The 24,743-nt window shown below is 45.3% G+C and overlaps 1 protein-coding gene across 1 annotated transcript in view; it reads left to right on the top strand.

Moving 5' to 3' along the window:
* LOC103189738 (complement C4-A) overlaps positions 1–23,484 on the top strand; it is a 44,477-nt gene extending 20,993 nt beyond the window's left edge. Inside the window, exons 20-41 of the mRNA XM_042344796.1 lie at positions 1,167–1,306; positions 2,101–2,307; positions 3,547–3,598; positions 4,675–4,758; positions 5,866–6,069; positions 6,948–7,023; positions 7,649–7,805; positions 8,676–8,780; positions 9,709–9,877; positions 11,599–11,804; positions 12,416–12,568; positions 13,257–13,316; positions 13,967–14,060; positions 14,714–14,858; positions 16,796–16,898; positions 17,379–17,453; positions 18,780–18,882; positions 19,891–19,980; positions 20,719–20,811; positions 21,950–22,036; positions 22,393–22,524; positions 23,255–23,484. Coding sequence (XP_042200730.1) covers positions 1,167–1,306; positions 2,101–2,307; positions 3,547–3,598; positions 4,675–4,758; positions 5,866–6,069; positions 6,948–7,023; positions 7,649–7,805; positions 8,676–8,780; positions 9,709–9,877; positions 11,599–11,804; positions 12,416–12,568; positions 13,257–13,316; positions 13,967–14,060; positions 14,714–14,858; positions 16,796–16,898; positions 17,379–17,453; positions 18,780–18,882; positions 19,891–19,980; positions 20,719–20,811; positions 21,950–22,036; positions 22,393–22,484 — 2,495 coding nt within the window. The 3' untranslated portion in view covers positions 22,485–22,524; positions 23,255–23,484. The remainder of the gene's footprint in view (positions 1–1,166; positions 1,307–2,100; positions 2,308–3,546; positions 3,599–4,674; positions 4,759–5,865; positions 6,070–6,947; positions 7,024–7,648; positions 7,806–8,675; positions 8,781–9,708; positions 9,878–11,598; positions 11,805–12,415; positions 12,569–13,256; positions 13,317–13,966; positions 14,061–14,713; positions 14,859–16,795; positions 16,899–17,378; positions 17,454–18,779; positions 18,883–19,890; positions 19,981–20,718; positions 20,812–21,949; positions 22,037–22,392; positions 22,525–23,254) is intronic.
* The last annotated feature ends 1,259 nt before the right edge of the window (positions 23,485–24,743 follow it).

Raw genomic sequence — 24,743 nt, 5'->3', positions numbered from 1 at the left:
AACAGTATATTCTGTGAAGTGCTTTGAGATGGCTCAATGATAATACCTGATAATCCCAACTCTACCTTTCCTCCTCTACCCTCAACTCCACGACCCCGATGTCCTGACAGCTGCCTGTCTGTCATCGAGTCTGGACGAGAGACAACTTTCTTTAGTTCAACATGTGCAAAACTGAGGCCCTCCTGATTGGCTCACGTCAGCGCCTCCGCACCTCAGGTGCTGACAGCATCAGCATCCAAGGCTGCACTCTTCACCTCTCAAAGCCGGTCAGGAACCTCGGGTTCTGTTCGACCCTGAGCTGTCCTTTCTTCCTCATATCCGCACCACAACTGGCACCGCCTTCCATCACCTCCGAAACATCGCCAGACTACGGCACTACCTCACCCCTCACGCGGCTGAAACTCTGGTCCACGCCTTTATCACCTCAAGGCTGGACTATGGGAACTCTCTCCTCGCCGGCCTTCCCGCCACCTCCCTCCACAAGCTGCAGGTCATCCAGAACTCTGCAGCTCGTGTACTGTCCCGCACCAGACACGGACCACATCACTCCCACCCTCGCTCACCTCCACTGGCTCCCCATCCCCCAGAGGATTGATTCAAGATCCTCATCCTCACCTACAAGGCCATTCACAGCCTTGTCCCTCCTACCTCTCCGACCTACTATCCCCCTACCTACCTGCCCGTACCCTCCGTTCCTCTGGCTCCGGTCTGCTCCACATCCCCCGCCCCAACCGCCCTACCATCGGTGGCCGGGCCTTCAGCCTCTCAGCCCCGAGGCTCTGGAACTCCATCCCCCAGTGCCTTCGCCGCCTCCTCCTTTTCCTCCTTCAATGCCGGTCTCAAGACCTTTCTCTTCGACCGTGCCTTCAGCTCCCCTCTCGACTTTCTACTCGCTCCCTCCCTTCCCTCCCCTCACCCTGACCATTTACCCCCTGCTCAGGTCCCGACCTAACTGTCCAGTGCCTTGGGACGTCCTCTCGACATAAAAGGCGCTCAATAAATGAAATCTTGTTGTTGTTGTAATAAGGTGCTATATCAAGTGCAAGGAATATCATTATTAATTATGTAAAATTGTGAAATCTGTGTAAAAATTGCATAAATCAGTATAAAAAAGATGGATTTAGGGAACAGTTTACAAATGTTGGAATTTTGTTTTAATTCTTCAGGATTCTGTGTCGCGGAATCCAAGAAACTGACAGTATTCCAGGAGTTTTTTATATCAATGAGACTCCCGAATGCGGTGACAAGGAATGAGCAGGTGGATGTGAGAGTGATATTGTACAACTATCTCGCCCAGGATATCCAGGTACAGAGGCCAACAGAACTCGTCTGTCATCAAACCCAATCTGTCAACCTGGTCTGACAACTAACCTGGTCTATCAACTAACCCAGGCTGTAACAAATCCAATCTGTGAATCGGTCTGGCATGTGGACACCTGTAGCTCAGTGGTTAGAGTACTCACTTCACAAACAAGAGGACCTGGGAATGATTCCCAGCAGGGCAAAAGTTTTCTTACTCCATACACACACATGCCTCTGTTTACCTAGCAATAAGTAGGAACCGGCTGTTAGTCGATTGGCAGATTGCTTTTCCGGGGATAATAATCCCTCAAAAAAAATAATGATGATAATTTCATCACTCAATCCATGACTTTTGTAGGTCACTGCTATATGCAGTTGGCTGCCACATTCGTCCACAAAAATATATCTTTAATTTACAGTAAATCTTGTGAAGCACTTTGAGACATCTCAGAGTCGTGATAGGTGCTATATCAAATGCAAGGGTTGTTATTATTACTTATTAACTCACCATGTCTATCAACTAACCCAGGCTGTTACTAACCCAGGTTGTGTGTATTTGTGTCCGTGTTCATGACTCTGTGGGTAAAGTCTGTTTAATAACTACCAATTACATTTGGTATCAGTGTGACTAGTTATTAAAGATTAATTCTGTAACTGGTTATGGAAGGTTCCTTACTTAATTCCATGAATGTGTATAAAGATGGGGATTGTTTCATGTGGAGAATAGCGAATGTGTGACCCTGTGCTTTCTCACCCCCACTCTCCCCTATCCCTTCCCACACACTCCGTGTCTCTCAGGTCTTCGTGTACATGAGGGGAGCTGATGGTCTCTGTAGCCCGGCCACTTCAAAGGATGAAGCCCGAGTTATTACTGTCAGAAGAAACTCTGCCCATTCCCTGGGCTTTCCAATCGTTCCACTGGTGGCTGGGAATATCCCGATCCATGTGGTTGCACTCAGCACAAGTGGACAGAGAGATGCTCTTCTCAAGCACCTGAGAGTTGTGGTATGAAGCAAGATACACATGTAAAAAATATACAGTCGACACACCTTACATTATATTCTGTGAAATGCTTTGAGATGCCTAGAAGACGTGATGAGGCACTATATCAAATTGAAGGATTATTATTATCATACTCACGTCCAGGTCTAAACCTGGCTCAGTCTATCACACACTCATCTCGGAGTCAGCAGGTTATGGGCTCAAGGCCCATATTGGAGACTTTGAGCTCACACTCCATTGACTTGTTTGTGGGAGGGGGGCACGTTGTTAGAAGCACTGTCTATTAAACTTAGATCCCGTTGGTGCCCTGCTCAGGTGGACAATTAAAAATCTTGTAGTATTGTTGGAAAGCAAAAGGGATTTTCTCTCTCATGGTGTTCTGGCTGACAATCACTCAGATAAAATTGGACACTGACTTGATGGCTGTTTGTGGGATGTTGCCGTGTGAAAATTGGTTGCCACGTTGCCTTCATAATACACAGGCACTGCAAGGATTGTTATAAAGAGCTTTGAGTTATCTTCATGATACAAGTAGACACTATATCAAATGAAATTACATTTCTATTATTATTATTATGATTTGACAGTGACTACAACAGAAAGATGTCTCAAAGGACTCCACCACAAATAGTTATCAAATGTAGTGCCTGTTTCTTTCTTTGGTTTCATGTCTTATCATGTCGTCCTGTAGCTCAGTGGTTTCCTTACTCCACATGCTTCTGTTTACCTAGCAGTAAGCTGCTGTCCAGCAGGTTGTTAGTCGATTGGTGGGTCACTTTTCTGGGGGTAATAATTCATTAAAAAAAATAATAAACTGGTCACTTGAATCCACGAATGTTTGTGGGACATTGCTGTGTACAATTGGCTGCCGCATTTCACTCACAAAATATACAGTCAATTTACTTTTCACTATATTCTGTGAAGCACTCTGAGACATCTCTAAGATGTGATAAGGCGCTGCATCAATTGCAAGGAATATTGTTATCCAAAGGAAGATGCCTCCCTGAGGACTGAGATGGAGCAAAGGGTCATTAATATTTGAGACAGAGTTACCAGGAAGGGTGATTGAAGCCAAGACGTTGGAATTAATTTACAAAGCAGCTTGATGCCATCTTGGGTGGACGGTAGGGTTGGTGCTCTGGAGGGATGAGATCAGATGGGCAGAAGGGACTTCTTATCTGATCTTGTGACTTCAGCAAAATGTTTTGCTCTGTTAACCTACGTTAGCCCTTTATTTTGCAGGAGGAAGGTGTGATGAAGACCGAAGAGACGAGCCTTCTTATTAATCCACTGGGTGAGGTTCCATTGTACAAATGCTAAGTGGGGTGGGTGACTGCTTCCTGCACTGATGGCAAAATGACTGACATTCAGATTATCAGATCACAGCCGATTTCGTGTCTTGTTTGTGTACGGAAGACAGGATGTAGCATTGCCGGGAGGGCCTTGTGATCATTTTTTTAAGCTCATGAGCAAAGCTGCAATGGCCAACCTCTAGGAGTCAGGGTCATCAGGTCGCTGCCGACGACATTTCCTGTTTTGCTCGTGAGAACAGGAAGTGAAGTTGGCGGTGACCTGACAACTGGAGTCATCTATTTTGTATAGGTGGGCACATGGAAGGTGAACAGGCATTTACTTTTTGGTCATCCGGGTGTCTGACAAATGTGGAAACTCATTACCATACTTAAAAGTATCCAAACTAATTGAGATGTCCATGCACCTCCCCTACATATAGAAATTCCAGAGATAGATTCTTGGTATGGAAGGCACACTCTCTCCCTGGAGGGACTCGACCTGCTTACCTAACTTCGAAAAGTATTCAGAGCAGGTTGGCAAGAGTCAAGGCTTGGGGACCCCAGAGTGTGCATTGTGGTAACATCTAGCCAGCTAAAACCACATAGCTTGCCATTGGCATTACTGGCTGGCAAGCTTTCCTGCTGCATGACCATCCTACCCATTAGGGCCTTTGGCTTTCAGGTTAACAGGAGCTGATGACTCCCTGCCCTCAATGGCTGGTCTGCCCTTCCAAGTCCTGCCAATCAGCCAGGTTGGCTGTGCTGCCATCAGCAGTGCCCTGGAATACTGCAGACCTGGCTCAGGAACTGGACTGGAGTCCGTCACACAGGCTGGCTCAATTCTGACATTCCATTGACAAGCATTTCCAAAGAGACCCCACTTACCTAACCCCAAGGAAGATAGTCACTATTTGGTCATTCAAAATCTGCAAATGTGGGTTTTGAGCCCTCACTAGATTGGTGGTAGGTACCAGGAGCTTCCTGCAAGCTTCCCGTGGGCAACAGGCATATGCCAAACTAAATTTGCCATAAAGAAATGCGTTATAACAGAGATTTCCTTCATGCGTTTTTGTTTCAGTGAGACGCTCGCATGACATAAATACAGAAACTCCTCTTAACCAGGTCCCTGACACAGAATCCTACCTGTACATCAAAGCCAGAGGTAAGGTAAAGACTGAATAAACCAATGTAGGCTAGAGGTCATGGTACCGAATTGTACACACTCATGTTGTTAACCTACTCTAGCATGAAATCTGAAATGGTTTAACCTTTGTGATTAAAAGATGACTTTAATGTTGTTTAATATTTAAATAATGTTCTTTAATCCTTATCATCTTTGGGAGTTTGAGCTCACAATCCAAGCTCATGCTCCAGTGGGAGAGCACTGCATTATCAGACGTGCTGACCTTTGGATGAGGCGTTAAACCAAGATCCCTTCTGCGCCTGTTCAGGTGGATGTTAAAGATCCCGGATGCTATTGGCAAAGTAAAGGGACTTTCTCTCCCCCAGTGTCCTGGTCAACAATACCCCAGATAATCACTAGTTCACGTGTGTGGGACTTTGCTGTAAACCAAATGCCCTATTTATCCACAAAAAGAGAGTCACTGCAGCAATTCCATACGCGGTATTTTGAGCTGATTCAATATCATAGATTTTGACCCATTCTGACGAAGGGTGATGGATCTGAAATGTTGACTTACTGCCTTTCTCCATAGATGCTGCCTTACCTGCTGAGTGTTCCCAGCGACTTCTGTTTTTGTTTTCAATATCATAGGTCCTTGATTAAATGCAAGGATTGTTGATGGTCATTATTATTAATAATAATCCTTGTATTTAATATAGTGTCTTGTGTTGTCAAGATGTCTCAAAGCGCTTCACATGATTTATTGTAAAGTGCAGTGACTGCATGTTTTCTGTGAGTGAACAAGGCAGTTAATTTGCACACAGCAATGTACAGCAAACAACCAAGTGAATAACCAAATTTATTTGGTGGATTGTTGGCTGAAACTCCCTTCTTTTTCCAATAATTCCAGAGGATTTTTCATTTCTACCTGAACAGGCACAGAGGGGATCCCGGGTTAATGACTGATCTGAAGAATGACATCTCCAACAATGCAGTACTCCTCATTGGAGCATCAACTTAGATTCTATGAGTTTCAACGAGCGGCCTGAACTCACAAACTTCAGACTCAAGCGCAACACACTGGCATTGCACATGCTAATAGTTACTAACCTTCTCTCTACCATCCTCTCTCCCACGCTGGTGCAGGTGACCTGATGGGTGAATCCATTGAAAACTCCCTGTCTCCAGAGGGTATTAACCGTCTGATCAGAGTACCAACCGGGTGTGCAGAGCAGACTGCAATGCACTTGGCTCCCACGGTTTACGCCGTTGAATACTTGGACCAGAGCCAGCAGTGGCTGCATCTGCCATCAGAGCGCAAGGACCAGGCTCTGGCCAACATTAAGACAGGTGCTGATCTCAGCTTCCTCCTGCTTCATCCTCACACAGAGTCTGAATAAGGGAATGATGGGCTCATTCTGTCTGACACAAGCCAAAGTCTGGATTAAGACAATTCAGAGATTAGACAAGGTTAAGCCAATTCAGTCTCGAGGGAAGCATCTCAGAGGGGAACCGGGATAAGATTTTAAATAGGATTGAAAAATAACAACAACAATTACTTGTATTTATATTGCACCCCTCATGCATTGTAGCCTCCCAGAGTGCTTGACAGTGGTGGAACACAACTCCGAGTTGAGGGGAAGGGGGAGGTGTCCGTAGGCACAGTCGAATAGTAACGTCTTCAGGCACGACCTGAAAATGGGGAAGGAAGGGGCAAGGTGGAGGGATGGAGGAAGAGGGTTACAGAGTTTCAGGGTGTAGTGGCTTAAAGTGTGGCCACCGATAGTGGAACTGAGGGCACATGATTCATGGAGAAGGCCGAAGCCAGTCGAGCGGAGGCAGCGGTTGTGGTTTGGGGAGTAAGCAGGTCGGAGAGGTAGGGAGGTGCCAGGGCACGATGGATGTGAGGATCTTGTGAGGATCTTAAAATCACTCTGTTCAGTGACAGGGAGCCAGTGGACTATTGGCTAAATACAGCAGCCAATTGTGCACAGCAGTGTCCCAGAAAGAGTTGTGGATTGAGTGACCAAGTTATTAATTTTTAAGGAATTATTACCCCCGGAAAAGCGATCTGCAAATCGACTGACAACTGGGTTCCCACTTATTACTAGGTATACAGAGGCATGTAGAGTAAGGAAACTGGAATCAAAACCAGGTCTCTCGCTTGTGATGGGAGGTTACTGAGTTACAGGACTTATTTTAATACAAACTCCATGGTTCAATTCCAGGTTATACAAAGATTCTGGAGTATCAGAAAGCGGATGGATCATATGGAACGTGGAAGGAAACTCCAAGCAGTGTGTGGTGAGATTTACATGTATTTATTGGGGTGAAGAAATATCACATTTTGTGATAGATTTCATAGCCATGATCTGTTATGAAGTCAGCTGGTTCAGTCCTTCTGCATATCCCTTGTACCCACGCTCACTCCACCATCTGTAGCCATCTTTCAGCCACTGCGCACCGAGAACCTATCATTCCCTGCCTCAGGCCCTCCACCTTGTCCCCTTCTTCAGATCGCACCTGAATACCTTTGTCCTTGACCGTGCCTATGATCACCTCCCCTTTCTCGCCGGCTCAGCATCAAATTCCACTAACATTAAGTGCACCAAGATGCTACCCCAATGAAGGGCACTGTATAAATAAAACATGCAAAATTTAGCGACTGCGTGTTGTAGGCAAATGCATCAGCCAATTTGTCCCACAAGGAACCATGAAATGAATGACCAATTTTATCTAGGGTATTGTTGGCCAAGACATTGGGAAAGAGAAATCCCTTCTCCCACAGGGTTCATTAACGTCCACCTGGACAGATACAGATAGGGAGCTTGGTTTGACATCTCATAGAAAGGACGGCCCTCCACAGGAGTATCAGCATAAATATGAGCTGAAATTTCTCCTCATCGCCTTTTTTTTTTTACCTTTTCAGGCTAACAGCATTTATGGTTAAAATCCTCTCGATCGCCAGGAAGCACATCATTGTCAACGACATGTTCATCCACAAATCTGTTTCTTATCTGATCAATGCTCAGAACAGCTCCGGCCACTTTGAAGATCCCCATCCCGTGATGGCAAGAGAGATGCAGGTCACATAAATTTAGATCAATACTTTCAGATGAACCTTGACAGCAGGACATTGGTTTGGAGTTGTAAAGGTCAATTTCAGGATAAAGACACCAGGATGTTTTTCTTTAGCCAGAGAGGAACTGACAATGGGAACAGGATTACCAGGAATGGTGGGTTAGGCCAGGACACTGGGGGTTATTTAAAAAGCAGCTTGATCCAGTAATGGAAGGACAGATAGTTGTCAAAAGACCCTGAGGGAAGGTTAGGAGATTTGTTTTCACACACTGAGTTGTTTCGATCTGGAATGGTTTGCCTGAATGGGTGGGGGAAGCAGATTTGATAACAACTTTCAAGAGGGAAGCGGATAGATATTTGAGAAGGACAAGTTTGCAAGGCTATTGGGATAGAGCAGGGGAGTGAGATTAATTTGCATAGCTCTTTCAAAGAGTTGGCACAGACATGATGAGCCGAATGGCCTCCTTCGGTGCTGTATAATTCTATGATTCTAGGACACTATGGGTGTGTGTTCTGGAAGAATCAGATTAGATGGGACCAAAGGCTTTCTTCACCTGAACCAATCTTGTGTAAAGTTCTAACACTATTTCTTCTCTCCCACACTTTTCTCTGTGTAGTTGTGAGTGTCTGCTTGTGAGGGTCTCGTTGGGTTGTGTGTGGCTGGTTGAGTGTGTCACTGTGTGGTTGTGTGGCTGGTTGCATATGTCTGTGTAGATGTGTGTAATTGCGAGTGTTTACATGGACGTGTGTGTTTGGTTGCATGTGGTTGTGGGTGGTTGGGTGTGATCGGTTGTGTCTGGTGTCGTTGTATGATTTTACACTTTAGTTTTTCTTTTCTGCACCTGTCTTTAAAATTCTCCCCTGTGTATTTTCAGGGAGGAGTTGAAAGCTTGGTATCCATGACCGCTTTTGTTACCATCGCCTTGCAGCATTCCTTGGATTCATATAAGAGACATGACATCATCCCAGTTACACAAGTGGTAAGGTGATAGATAACTTACCTTCTTACTTTCTCTCCCCCAAATCTGAGTCACAAGGTTGAAGGTTCAAGCCTCATTTGGGGACCCTGAGCTCACTGTCTAGTCTGACAATTCAGTGTAATGCTGGGGGGGAGTGTGGCATTTTTGGAGATGCCATCCTTCAGCTGAGGCATTAAACCAAGGCCCCATCTGTGCCTATTAAAGTGGACGTTAAAGATCCCATGGTGCTATTTAAAAAGAGAAAGGAATTTCTCTCTCCTATTGTGCTGGCTGACAATCCCCCAACAAAATCATACATTCTTCCTGTAACTCTATGTGAGACTTTGCTATGCACAAAATAATAATAGTAATAATAATAATAATTCTTGAATTTGATAAAGTGGCTTTTCACATTATTGAGACATTTCCAAGCACTTCACAGATTTTACCCGGTATTTGTAGGCAAATGCAGCAGCCAATTTGCACAAAGCAACATCTCGCAAATAGTCATGGAGCAACTAATTTGGGGGGGGAGTTTTGCAGGAGATTGGGGAATTGAAGGGAGAGAGAAACTCTCTTCTCTTTTCGATTATCACTATGGGAACTTTAACTGCCACCTGAACAGGCATAAATGGATAGCAAGGTTTAACCTCCTCATTTACAAGATGGCACCTCCCAATTCGGTAGAGACACACTATGATCCCAATGTTGGGAGTGCCTGGGAATTGCTTTATGAATACGATTCAATGCAAAATTGCATTTGTGTTGCAACTTTCACATCGGGAGGACATCTAAAGACACTGAACAGCCAGCGATTTGGACCTGAGCAGTGGGAGGGGTTTGGGGTAATTTGGGGCAGGAAGGGTATGAGAGTGACCGAAAGCACTGTCGAAGAAAAGGGTCTTGATTCAAGGTCAGATTCCAGGCTTATTCTTGGCTTTTTTTCCAGAAAAATAGTATCGCGAAGGCTCTCGGTTTTCTGCACAAGGAAGTGCCGAGTATCAAGCACCCCTTTGTAACCGCTATCGCTGCCTATGCACTCACGTTGGCCAGTCCAGATAGTCCTGGGTCAGTGAAGGCTCACAGAAAGCTGAAGGACCTGGCCTATTACAACAGAGGTGAGTTCGCTGAGAGGTAACAGTGGGTGGCATTGCCACTGTCGGTTGTCATGCCTTCAGCCACCACACCCCAAAACTCTGGAACTCTCTCCACGATGCCTCTGCCTTACCCCCTTTCCCACCCTCCCTACCCCCTTCAAATCCCACCCAAAGATCTTCCTTTTTGATTGTGCTTACGGTCACCTCCCCCCTCCCACACAGAGGAAGCAAAACAGGAAGTGGTGTCATCGACGACCAGGTGACTCTAGAAGTCGGTCAGTTTGTATCCAGAAAATGGCTGACTATCGGGTCATTGGGTCGCTGCTGAAACCACATCCTGGAAAACAGCGCTGACTTAATAAGAAGGAAGATAGCCATTTTAGTATAGGAAACAGCAGCGACTCAAACCGTATTATAATGGAACCTGCGCTGTAGTGGGGCACATTATAGTAACAACAGCCTGGATTTATATTGCGCCCTTCATGCAGGGTAGCATCTCAGAACATTTACTACTCATAATAATAATCCTTGCATTTGATATTGCGCTTCATCACGTCTTCGAGACGTCTCAAAACGCTTTATAGAAAACACTGTAAAGTGAATTGACCGTATATTTTGTGGGCAAAACGCGACAGCCAATTGTGCACAGCAGTGTCCCACAAACCGTCGTGGATTAAAATGACCAATTTATTACTATAGGTTTTTTGAAGGAATTTTTACTTCTGAAAAGCAATCCGCCATTCAATTAATAATGGGAAAGTTGGCGCAAGCTGTGGAGAAAGGGGAGCTGACCGTAGGCCTATGCAGGAAAGTTTTCAGGCGTGAGATGAAGATTGGCAAAGAGGGGACAAGGCAGAAGGATTGAGGCAGAGAGTTTCATATGTTCAGGGCATAGCAGCTGAAAGCCCAGAGGTCAATACTGGAGCAGATGGGATGAGGTATCAGCAGGAGACCGGACACAGATGAATGACGGCGATGGTTACAGGAGTAGGTTTGAGCAGGTCAGAGAGGTGGGGCTGGTGCTCAGGTGCAAAGTGTGAGGACTTTGAAGTCAATCCTGTGTGACAGGGATCCAGCAAATCTTGACAAGGAATGTAAAAAAAATTGATCAATCAATCCACGACTGTTTGTGGGACGGACAAAGCTGTGTGCAATTGCCCGCCACGTTTTGCCTACAAAACGTACAGTCAATTCATTTTATTGTGAAGCACCAAAACAACAACAACAACAAGATTCCATTTATAGAGCGCCTTTCACGTCGGGAGGACGTCCCAAGTGGCGCTGTACAGTTGGGTCAGGACCCGAGCAGTGGGGAAATGGTCAGGTAGAGGGGAGGGAAGGGAGTGAGCGAGGAGGGAGTAGAGAGTCGAGAGGGGAGCTGAAGGCACGGTCAAAGAGAAAGGTCTTGAGGTCTTGAGGAGGAAAGGGAGGAAGCGGCAAAGGCACTGGGGGATAGAGTTCCAGAGCCTCGGGGCTGAGAGGCTGAAGGCCTGGGCACCAATGGTAGGGCGGTTGGGGCGGAAGATGTGGAGTAGACCGGAGCCAGAGGAACGGAGGGTACGGGCAGGTAGGGGGATAGTAGGTCAGAGAGGTAGGGGGGGAGCGAGGCCGTGAATGGCCTTGTAGGTGAGGATGAGGATCTTAAATTCAAAAGACAACTCGGAGATGTAATAAGGTGCTATATCAAATGCAAGGATTATTATGTAATGGGCCAAGCAGCATTTATGTTTTTGTTCACACAGAGAAAGACATTCGCTACTGGAAGGTGACGGATGTGGAACTAGTTGGGGGAGAGAAGAACCCTTCCCACGCCTCAGCCTTGGCGGTGGAAGCAACGTCCTATGCTCTGCTGCAAAGCCTCATGATGAAGGACGAGACATTTGCATCCACCATTGCCAAATGGCTGACAGAGCAACGTAACTATGGTGGAGGATTCCGCTCAACACAGGTAGGAATTTCTTCCGGTTCAATAATAATGATAATAATCCTTACACCTTATCACGTTTTCAAGACGTCTCAAAGCACTTCACAGAGTACACTTACATTACTGTAAAGTGAATTAACTATATTTTGTGGGGAAAACACTGCAGCCAATTGCACACAGCAGTGTCTCACAAAAAGTTGTGGATTGAAGTGACCAATTTATTGTTATTAGTTTTTTGGAAGGGATTATTACCCCCAGAAAAGCGATCCGCTATCAACTAACATCCGGGTTCCTATTTAGTGCTAGGTAAACAGGCTTGTGGAGTAAGGAACTTGCCCAACATTTCACCGTGCCTGGGAATCAAATTCAGGTCTTCTCACTTGCGAGGCGAGTGCTCTAACCCTGAGCTACAGGCCTCCTGTGTGACGGTCGCTTGCCTGGGGGTAGGCGAGGGTGGAGCAGAATCGCGGCTCAGCTCACTTTTTCAATCTCATTTGAAATTTTAGACACACCTAAGAGATCCTCTCTGAGTTGTCTTCTCTCAAGGCTGAAGAGCCCCTTTAGCTTGTCTCATAACTTGTTTCCGCTAACCCTAGGTCATTTGCCTATTTCTTCCCCTCTTATTCCCGGTGCAGGACACAGTGGTGGCTCTAGAAGCTCTGTCTACTTACCACAGGATTACCTTTGAGAAGGAACAGCTGAACATGGATGTGGAATTCAGTGAGAATGGAAGGATGACGCAAATCTACTTACAGAAGAGAAATGCTTTGAGCCGCACCGAGTTGAAGGTACAGACATTAAAATAACAACAAATTGCATTTACACAACGCCCTTCATGTGGAGGCAGCACCTCGGGGGGCTTAACAGTGACAGAGCTTGACACAAAACCAGGGAGGGAGGGGAGGTGACCATATGGTCGGTTGAAGAGGAAGGTCTTCAGATCTGAAGATGGACAAAGATGGGGAAAGGCAGAGGTAGGCAGTAACAGAGTGACTAAAAGCATGTTTGCCAATAGTGGAACAGAGTCAGAAGGTTATGAGTTGAAGCCGCATGTTGACAACTTGCAACTCATATAATCCGGGCTGACACTTCAGTGCAGTGCTGGGTGGGGCGGGGAGGGGTGGGGTGGGTGCACACTGCATTGTTTGAAGTGCATTTTCAGCCAAGTTATAATGGCTGAAAATGCCCCCTGCCCCCACCAAATAAAAATGAACATTTACTTAATGGTTGTTTGTGGGACTGCGCATAAATTGGCTGTTGCATTTGTGCACAAAACTCACAGTCACTGCACTTCACAGTACAATCCTGTGAAGCACTTTGAGATGCAACAACATTATAGAATGAGAAACCAAGTGTGAGAATTATTATTAAAATTACTTGAGAAGCACTGTGAGATTTGGATGTCACAGACATTGTAATAAATGCCATATCATTACTATTATTATTAATATTCTGTTTGACTTCTTGCTCTCATAGTTTCCGCTGGGAAGCAAAATTCAGGTCAAGCTATCAGGTACCGGGAATGGAACGTTGAATGTAAGTCATTTACAATTATTATTTGTGAAGTCCTGTAGCTCACAGCACTCACCTTGCAAGCGAGAAACCTGGGTTTGATTCCTGCTAGGGCGAGACATTGGGCAAGTTTTGTAACTCCACTTGCCTCTGTTTACTTAGCAGTAAGTAGGAACCTGATTGTTCGTCGATTGGTGGATCAGTTTTCCAGGGGTAATAATTCCTTCAAAAATAAATAATAATTATATATTGGTCACTCAATCCAAGTCGGTTTGTGGGACACTGTGTGTGCAATCAGCTGCCACGATTCGCCCACAAAATATACAGTCAATTCACTTTGCAGTATATTCTGTGAAGCACTTTGAGACATCTGAAAGACATGATAAGGCCCTATGTTAAACGCAAGGATTATTTTTTTTATTATTATCCTGTGACCTATTAGAAAAGAGAAGGGAGTTACTCTCATGCTGACCTGCTGATTATTCTGCAGATAAAAGTCTTCACTCATTTCATGGCTATTTGTGGGATGGCGCTGTGCACAAATTGTGCTGCCTCATTTGTCTACAAATTATACAGTCACTGCACTTTACAGTATATCCTGCGAAGCATTTTGAGGTGTTTCAATCATGTGAGCATGTGCTGTTTCAAATGTAAGGATTATTATTAATTTTCAGCTTCTCAAAACTTACCGTCTCCTGGAGGAGCTTTCAAACCCATGCACACACTTCAAACTGGAGGTCACCATACAGAGCAAAATGGAATACCTGGGTAAGTCATACCTTGAAGCCAGTAACACTCTCCTCTCTGGAGTCCTGTAGCTCAGTGGTTAGAGCACTCGCCTTGCATGCAAGAGACCTGGATTTGCCACTATCTCACACCGTAGGCCGCAGAAACCCTAAACGCATTCATAACATCCAGGCTTGAGTATGCAAACTCCCTGCTTGTTGGCCTCCCTAACTTCTCCCTCCACAGGCTGCAGACCATCCAGCACTCTGCAGCCCGCATCCTCTCCAGGCTCTGTGACCCTATCACCCCCATTCTTGCCCGACTCCACAGGTTTCCCATCATACAGAGGATACAGTTCAAGATCCTGTCCTCAACTTCAAAGCCCTCCATGGTCTTGCTCTCCCCTACTTATGTGACCTTCTACCCCCCTATCAAACTTCCCGCTCCCTCCATTCATCAGTCTCCAGCCTGCTTCAAGTTCCCCACCTCCTCCTTCACCCTCCTTCCCCCCCTGTCCTCCACCCTTCCCAATCCTGACCCCCAGCTTGGGTCCAAAACATTGACTCTCCAGCACCTAGGGATGTCCTACTCATGTGAAAGGCATTATGGAAATATAATTTTACTGTTGTTGTTAATTCAACATGCCACCTTATGCTAAGGGCACTATATAAACCCAAGTTATTGTTGTTCTTCAGACTCTCACTTTGAATACAATAACACAATTCTTCCTGAAGACCAGTCATTGGGCCTCATTGGTTGGCATGACTTGAGGTCACGGAGGAAGCGAGAGGTTGTCAAGACAGAGGCTGACCGAACCATTTACTACACAGTCTGCACATGGTGAGCATATTGGCAGAGGATCGGAGTGGGGGATATATCATAAGAACATAAGAATTTGCTGGCGAAAGAAGACTGGTTCACCTTCCAGGCAGTCGCTTAACATGTCATGTCCCAAACTATATACTATGTCCCATTTCCCCCCCTGCCCTCCACCCTCCCAAATCCTGACCCCCAGCTTGGGTCGTAAATACTGTATGTCTAGCACTTGGGATGCCCTCACGATGTGAAAGGTACTAACAAATGTAACTTTTTGTTGTTGTACCCAATATATTATTTTCTAGTAGAAATCTATCTAATTTATTCTTGAAACAAATGACATCTTCTGCTTCCACGTTCTCCCTAGGGAGCCTGTTCCATAAGTTTAATACTCACTTCACTGAAGTAGTGTTTCCACAGATTTGCTCTGAATTTGTCCCCCTTCAATCTCAGGCTGTGTCCTCAAGTTCTACTGTTCAGTACAAGATAAAACAGCTTATCATGATCTACATTATCTAGTCCCTTCAGAATCGTAAAGACCACAATCGTATCACCCCTCGACCTTCTCTCCTTCAGCGTGAACATCCCCAGTTTATCTAATCGCTCCTCGTAGTCGAGTCCCTCCATCCCCTCAATCATTTTGGTTACCCTCCTCTGTATCCTTTGGGCTGTATCAAGTCTATCTGCAGTGGCAGAACCAGTGGTGGTGGTCAGAGGGGTCTCATGAACCTCCCAATCAGTTAAGGTTGGCCAAAGTCGGACAAAACTGACTTGTTTATCTGGCCTTCTTTTGTAATTGGGTTGATATTTTCAACGACCCACAGCCCACCCACTGACTGACTGACTGACAGCCCAATCACAGCTCCTCATCTGCCCCCCCCCCCCGCCCCGGTCCCTGGCTGAAAAGCAATTGCCAATCAAGGGCTGGACAGCAGCCACTGACTGATTGGCTGGTAGCCCAGTCTGTCAATCATAGCCATGTTGGAGGAGACAGAGATGGTAGAGCGAAGTCAGTGAAATCCCGAGTTTGACCCTGTGCCACGTCTAAACAGATTTCTTAAAATCAAATGGGTCCCTTTTGCAATGCAGTCAAATTGGATTCGGTGTGCAGTTGAGATTGAAAGACAGCAAAAGTCTCAACTCCACACCTAATTCATTACAATCCTCGGCATTCAGCTCATCACCAAGTTAGAAACACTCAAAGCTTCACTCAAAGTCACTGTAAAGTGACTGCGTGTTTAGTGGGCAAACAAAGCAGACAGGTTGCAGGGAGCAATTCCCACAAACAACCATAAAATGAACAAATGACTAATCAGTGGGACACCAGGAGAGTGAGAAACTCCGTTCTGTTTTCGAATTCTGACAAGGGCTCTTTAATGTCCACTCAAACAGGTATAGATGGGACCTCGGTTTAACATCTCAAAGTGAAGCCAGGCACCTCTGAAAATTCTGCGCTTCCCCAGCTCCCCCAAATAACTAAATAATTATGTTATTTCAAAAAAATAACAATAATAAATTGTCACTCACTCCACAACTGCTTGTGGGACTCTGTTGTGTGGAGTTGGTTGCCGCGTTTTGCCCACAAAACATACAGTCAAATTACTTTACAGTATATTCTGTGAAGAGCTTTGAGATATCTCAAAGACGTGAAAAGCACTATATCAAATGTAGCTATTATTATTAAACTGAGGTTGCATCTATCCTGTTCAAGGATTATAATTATTTTTATTTGATATAGGGCCTTATCATGAGTCCCACAAACATCATTCGAGATGTCTCAAAGCGCTTCACAGAATTTACTGTAAAGTGAATTGACGGTGTATTTTGTAGGTGAAAATGTATATCCTGTGAAGCACTTTGACATGCCCGCCTGACCCGAAAGGCTCTGCATGAAAGGTAAAGGATTATTATTTGTATTGTCAATGTGGTGTTGATACCATGTGCCTCCTCTCTTGTGCCAGGCGGGAGGATGAGATCGAACTGAATGAGATCAAGTCTGGAATGGCAGTTGTTGACATCTCCCTGCTCAGTGGGTTTGAACCAGATACAACTCATCTCGAAAAGGTACACAATCAATGCTTCAACCAAATGGTCCTCGTGGAGACCTGTAGCTCAGTGGTTAGAGCACCTCATACACAAGAGACCTGGGTTTGATTCCCGGCAGGGCGAAATATTAGGCAATTTTCTTACTCTACACACACCCTCTGTTAACCTCGCAGTAAGTAGGAACCTGGTTGTTAGTGCATCCTTAAAATGAGCTCACCATCTGTGCCTCGTCCCCAGGTGGAGGTTAGAGATCTCATAGCTCTATTTGAAAAGTGAAGGGAGTTTCCCTCTCCTGATGTCCTGCTCAACACAATCCCCTAAATAATCTCAGTCACTCACTCTACACTCACTCTAGTGTAAGAATATTATTGTACGCAAATTGGTTGCCGCTTTCGTCCACAAAACAGTAACTGTTAGCGAATCCTGTGAAGTGTTTTGGGAAGTGAAAGGCGTTGTACCAAATGTAACGATTATTATTATTATTTGCTTGTCTTTCAGTTAAAAAATGGAGTGGATAAATACATCGACCAGTATGAGTTGAAGGATGGCAAAGTTCTGCTGTACCTCGACATGGTGGGTGTTGTGGGTTAACATCTTATCATGGCTCACATCTTATTGGTTGTACATGGTCGGAGGCTGGGTGAGGCTTGGGCTCTGGGGTTGGTGATAGTTGGTCGGGGTAACTTTGGTGGAATACAACACAACAGCAAAATGGCTTGTGTATAGCGCCTTTCGTGTTGGGAGGATGTCCCAAGACACTGGAATAGAAATGAGGTGGAGGGAATTGATCTGCGTAAGTATGAGATGAGTGATAGAGAGAGAAAGGTAGACAGACAGAAACACAGGCAGACAGACAGACTGACCAACTGACAGACCAACACACAGGCAGACAGAGAGAGAAAGAAACATACAACAACAACAGCAACAAATTACAATTTAAAGCGTCTTTCACGTCAGGAAGACATTCCAAGGCACTGGACAGTCGACGATCCATCTGGTGGTTGGGATCAGGAAGGATTGAGGGTGAGGAAGGGTAGAAAGGTGACCTTAGACACAGTCGGGTCTTGAGATGGTTCTTGAAGGAGGCAAGGGAGGGGGCAAGGCAAAGGGACTGCGGGGTACAAACACTCACAAATGGGCAGAAAGAAATACACTAGCACAGACCCACAAACCCATCCCCTCCACCCTCCCTGATCCCAAACCCCCACCCCCACCCCACCCACACCTGGGTATTAATCCCTGACTGTTCAGCATCTTGGGACATCTCAACGTGTTAGGCGCTGGATAAATATGATTTTGTATTGTATTATTTGCACCGTCTACAATCACAACTATTGAGCTCTTATAGGTTCGCGAGTCACTGACTCTGTGTGTGAATACTGAGGGTTTGAGCCCCACATGGGATTGTGAGCTCACAGTCCAGACTGACATGTTCTACAGAGAATAGTAACTATATGTGATAGCAATTATCTGTGAAGCACCGTGATGTTTTGACATTGAATGTGCTATATAAATTTATAAATTTATTTTCTCTTCTTCCTGACATCCTTCCCTCCTGACATCCTCTCCATTCCCTGTCATTACCCCCTCCCTCATTTCCTCCCCTTCCTCCTTCCTTCTCTCTCATCTCTCTCCTCTTCTTCATTTTCTCCTTCTCTCCCTCTTATCCTTCTCACACCTCTCTTATCCTCCTTCACTCTTTCCCCCTTCCCCACTCTCTCATCCCCTTCGTCCCAATCTCCATCTCCCTCCCTCTCTCCTCTATCCCCCTCTCTCGCTTTCTCTGTCTTTCTCCCCCTGTCTGTCTCTCTCTCCGTGAGCCTCCCCCTCCCCACTCTCTTTCTCTCCCAAACTCCTGTCTCTCTCTCCCTCTCTCTCACTCTGTTTCCCATTATTTAGGTCCGTGTAAAGAAAGAGTGTGTGGTCTTTGCTGCAAACCAAGTTGTCCCTGTGGGTCTAGTACAGCCAGCCACCGCCACCCTTTATGACTTCTACAATCCCAGTAAGTAATCATGGACTTTGCCATCACCACTGGCCACCAAGAGGCATCCAAATGTCTCTCTATAACTTTAAATTAGTATGATTTAAAAATAAATAATAATTCATCACTCAATCATGCCACTGTGTATGGGACACTGCTTTGCAGAATTGATTGCCGTGTTTCGCACACAATATATAAAGTCAATTTACTTTACAGAATATTCTCTGAAGCACTTTGAGAAGGCGCTATATCCAATGAAAGGATTATCATTATTATAATTTATTATTATTGTTTTCTATGCTGGACTGTATATGGACAGATGGCGGGGTAGGGTTTAGGGGGCACCAGATGGGAACAAGGAGGCATGGGATGGGGGCACACGACTTGACAAGGTGCAATAGGGCACAAGGGATCTAGCAGGGAGGGTGGAGGGTGGCAGGGGGAGAGCAATCTATATCTCCCCAGTGTAAATTTCCATTCTCACACGTCTGGAGTCCTGTAGCTCAGTGGTTAGAGCACTCACCTCACAAGCGAGAGACCTAGGCTCGGTTCCCAGGCAGGTGAAGAATCATTACTCCACACTCCTTGTTTACCCAGCAGTAAGTCAGAACCCAATTATTACTCGATTGGCAAATCACTATTCTGGGGTTAATAATTCCTTTAAAAAAATTGTAAATTGGTCACTCAATTCATGACTGTTTGTGGGAGCGATGCATCATCCTTCAGATGAGACAATAAACTGAGCTCACCGAATGTGCCTGTTCAGGTGGATGTTAAAGATCCTGTGACGCTATTGGAAAAGAGGAGGGAGTTTCTCTCTTTCACTCTCTCCCGGTGTCCTGGCCAACAACACCCGCGTAAAATCATTTCACAGCTCATTTCGTAGCTGTTTGCAGGACATCACTGCACTCAAATTGGCTGCCCTCGAATTACATAGTCACTACACTGAAATGGCTGTGTCAGATGTAAGGCTCATTTTAAGCCGTGAGGGTTAATATGACGAGGTTGACACATGTGTCTGATTTGCAGGTGTCAAATGTACCGTGACATATAGTGCCCCCGAGCACAGCGTCCTGGTGTCTACACTGTGCCACACAGATGTGTGTGAGTGCGCGGAGGGTAAGTTACCAGAGAAATAACCACAAGCATGGAAAAGGGGCAGAGTGAGGGGTCAGTGGTTCTTCCATCGACTGGAAACCCATCTCCATGATCAGTTGGGTGTCTGACAAATGCAGAAACCCAGCATTATGTTGTCTGAACCAAACAGAAATCCATCATCCTGCTCAGACGGGTGTCTGACTCATGTAGAAATCAATTGCCATGATCAGCTTGGTGTCTGACCCACACAGAAACCCATCTCCATGATTAACCAGGTGTCCAGCACACGCTGAAACCCATCTCTGTGATCAGCCGGGTATCTAACCCATCACTGTGCTCCAAACCAGACTGAGATCTATGTGGAAATGTATGTGCGTCTGGTATGTTTCTGCTTAAATACATTGCTTTTTTGCTTCAACCACAGTTTCCAGCAATGAGTTCCACACTCTCACCACCCTCTGTGTAAAGAACAGCCAACTAAACTCCATAGTAGATCGAGCACTGGCTATCTTATATTGGGCACTAGTTGGCGAGAGCTGAGGCTTGGGGACCACAGATTGGGAGTTGAGGGTCACCATTGATAACCACACAGCTTCCCATTGAGAACTTTGTCTGGCAGCTTTCCCTCTGCTTGTCCATGATGGGTTTCTAATTTTTTTTAAAGAAAACTGATGAAACAGGTTCAACGGGCTGAATGGCCTCCTTCTGTACCTATGATGCATGTTATGTTTAATCAGAACAATTTTTTTTTGCCATCAGGTCCTTGTCCTCACATCGAGCACATCTTGTCCCCACAGCTGAACAGCTTCTCTCGAATCGACTTTGCCTGTTACAGTCCAGTGGTGGATTATGGTATGTGACCTGGGTTCGATTCCCGGCAGGGCAAGTTTCCTTACTCCACACACCTCTGTTTACCAAGCAGTAAGTAGGAACCCAGTTGTTAGTCAATTGGTGGATCGCTTTCCAAGAATAATAATTCCTCCAAAAAAAAATGTGGTCACTCAATCCACGAATGTTTGTGGAACACTGCTATGCACAATTGGCTGCTGAGTTTTGCCCACCAAATATACAGTCACCACACTTTACAGTGAGTCCTGTGAAGTGCTTTGAGACATCTTGATGTCCTGATAAGGTGCTATATCAAATGTAAGAATCTGCAGTATGGGAAATAGAGGTGTTAATATTGCAGAACAAAGGTGAGGAGAGAAAAAATTGCAGCAAAACAGCCAGACCAGAGAGAGAAAAGGTGTGTCTGGGACCAAGACAATGTGGTAAGAGGGGGACGGGGTATGTGAGCAGTCATGGTTTGAAGTTAAAATCACCACCCCACCCCACCCCGACCCACACTCTCTCCCCATATCCTTACAAATTTGTCCTCCCAAAACATCTATCCACTTCTCTCTTGAAAGTCATTATTGAATCAGCATCCACCAGCCTTCAACGCATTCCAGATCCAAACAACTCGCTGTTTCTCGTCAATTTCTCGTCATCTCCCCTCTGGTTTTATTGATGACTATTTTAAATCTGTGTCCTCTAATTACTGACCCACCGGTCAGTGGAAACAGTTTCTTACTGTTTACTCCATTAAATCCCTCATAATTTTGAACATCTCAATTAAATCTCCCCTTAACCTTCTCTGCTCCAAGGAGAACAATCCTAGCTTCCCTAGTCTCTCCACAAAACTCAAGTCCCTCATTCCTGGTACCATCCAGTTATACTCTATAGTGTAGTGACTGTGAAATTTGTAGGCAAATATATTTCGTGAGCTGTGTTATTGAGGTGAGGTTATTGGGCTGAGGTTAATGAGGCAAATTTAGCGAGGTGTGTTTTGATGAGGTGCATCTAGTAAGATATTTTACTGCCACTTTGGTTGGTGTGTAAGGAAACGTATAAATGGGTTTATTCAAGTGCTCTGGGACGCTATCCTACGTGAAGAGCGCGAAACAAATGCAAGTTGTTGTTGTTTAATAAATGATATTCACTTTTCCAGCCTTCAAGGTACAGCTCCTGGGCATCAATCATACGGCCTACTTTGAAAAATATGTTGTCAACATCACCCAACCAATACTAAACAGCCGTGAGTCACACTCTCCTTCGACGTGGCGCACAGGAAGTGACAATGGCAACAGCTGCTAGGAAGCCATTTTTAGTGCACAGGAAGTCATTCGGCTAGTCCGTGAGCCTATTTGGGGCTTTCATTCAAAGTGCGTGATTCTCGGTCAAAAACCCTCCCCTTTGACCGTTCCTTTGGCTGCCCTCCTACCCTCCCCGCCCTCCACCCTCTCCTATCTGGACCCCCAGCTCAAGTCGAAATCCCTGACTGTCCAGCGCCTTGGGACGTCCTGCCAATATGAAAGGCAATAATCAAATGTAATTTGTATTGTATTGTAGTTTAAATGTCGCTTTGACATTATTGGGTCTCTGCTTTGACAGGAAACGAGGCCGGATTGGGACATGGAGCCATCCGCCACTTTCTGAACCGGAGATCGTGCCCACTCAAGCTGAGGCTTGGGAGTGAATTCTGATAATGGGAAAAGAGGGGAAAACTCGGGATCATCATCAAATGTAAGTCTCTCTTCTCTCTGGTCAGAGCACACTCAGATAAGGAGATACAAATATAAGATAGCGACCATAGGATCTTAAAGAGAATCTAGGAGGAATGCAGAGGATAACACAGAGATTGTGGAACTCACTGTCTTGAATCATATTTTAGGTGCAGTCAAGACCTTCACATGAGGGAGAGAGGGATAATAATAATATAATAATCCTTGCGTTTGATTTAGTGTCTTCAAAACGTCTCAAAGTGCTTCACAGAATATACTGTAAAGTGAATTGACTATATTTTGTGAGATAAACCTGCCAACAAATTGGCCTGTTTCTATGCTGTACATTATTATTATTATAATAATAATAATAATAATAATCCTTGCATTTGATATAGCGCTTTTCACATTTTCTGGACATCTCACAACCTTCACGTTCTTTGAAACCTTTGTTAATAGCAAAAATATAGCAAGTGGGTCATCACTGACTGATTCTCTCACTCTCCCACCTTTTTATCTCCATCCTCTTCCCTTCCACCCAATCCCCTCCATCTCTCTTCCTCTCTCTCTTTCTCTCCCCTCTCTTGCCCCCTTCCCTCTCCTCCCCCTCCCTCTCTCTCCCTCCCTCTCTGCTCCCTTTCCCTCTCTCTCTCCCTCCCTCTCTCTCTCTCTCCTTCTTCCTCCTCTCTTCCCCTTCTCTCTCCCCTCCTCTCCCTGCTCCCTCTTTCCCCGCCTCCCCCCACCCTGTACAGGATACAGTATGTCCTGGACTCTAAGACCTGGATTGAGGAGATCCCATCTGACGACCAATGTCTTCTCTCCAAATACAGAAACGCCTGTAAAGCCGTCAATGATTTTATTCAATCCTTTGAAACCAACGGCTGCAAGGGCTAGTCAGCCCTCACAATGAACCAGATTGTCTAGTTTCTGTTCATTGTTTTAAACCGAAACCCTTTCATTTAATAAACATTAACAGCAATAACTTGCCTGTCTTCACAGTCTTCACATGAGCTGTCTCCTCAAATCACTCAGTCACTACAACAATAAATTACATTTCCACAGCGCCTTTCACATTGTGAGGACGTCCTAAGGCTCTGGACAGTCAGTGTTTCGGACCCGAGCTGGGGACGGGTTTAGGGTGGGTGGAGGGCAGGGAGGGTGGGAGAGTGGCTAAAGGCTCAGTCAAAGAGGTGGGTGTTGAGACGTGAGGAAGGAGGCAAGGAAAGGGGAGAGGCAAAGGATGGAGTTCTAAGGGTAGAGGCAGAGAGGCTGAAGGCCCGGCAGGTGATGGAGGAGTGAGCCAGGCGGGGGATATGAAGCAGGTCAGAGCCTTCTGAGCGGAGGGAGTGGAGTGGTTGATATACAGTTGGATACACTGCAGTACATTACAGTACATCCTGAGCAGTGTCTGGGACCACTGTACCAAATACAAGGTATCTATGCAATGTTATATTTTAGATTCCCAAATCTAGTATAATTACAATAGCAATAATCCTGGCATTTCATACATCTCTTTAATATGTCAGTGAACTGTCTCAAAGTGCTTCGTAGGATTTACTGTAAATGATTTTATTCAATCCTTTGAATCCAAGGGCTGGTCAGCGACTCAAATCTATCTGGGACATTGTCGGTCAGGATAATAATAATATTAATCCTTGCATTTGGTATAACGCCTTATCACGTCTTCAAGACATCTCAAAGCCCTTCCCAGAATTATACTGTAAAGTGAATTGACTGTATATTTTGTGGGAGAAACGCGGCAGCCAATTGCGCACAGCAGCGTCCCACAAACAGTTGTGGATTGAAGTGACCAATCTATTGTTATTATTATTTGTTTGAAGCAATTATTACTCACGGAAAAACGATCCACCAATCGACTAACAACCAAGTTTCTGCTTACTGCTAAGTAAAAGCGACGTGTGGAGTAAGGAAACTTGCTCAACGTTTCACCCTGCCGGGAATCAAACCCAGGTCTCTCGTTTGCAAAGCCAGTGCTCTATCCTCTGAGCTGCAGGGCTCCATGTGGTTGGATGTTGGTGTGTAATACGTAATTCGAAGGTAATTATTGGATATTTTAGACTTAACTCTAAGTTCAAAGAACGTAAATAAAATGCAAAATTCTATCAGGAATGAGCGAATAATCTGAGGAACAGTATGATTGCACTTTTCACAGGTTACCACACAACGTCAGTACTGAACTTTCTCCAATGCTTTATTGTGCATCATATACGGTCATATTCT

The sequence above is a fragment of the Callorhinchus milii genome, unplaced genomic scaffold (genome assembly GCF_018977255.1).
Source record: "Callorhinchus milii isolate IMCB2004 unplaced genomic scaffold, IMCB_Cmil_1.0 Scaffold30, whole genome shotgun sequence".
NCBI lineage: Eukaryota > Metazoa > Chordata > Chondrichthyes > Chimaeriformes > Callorhinchidae > Callorhinchus > Callorhinchus milii.
Note: the sequence above shows the minus strand (reverse complement) of the source record. Positions and strands in the feature narration are given on the sequence as shown.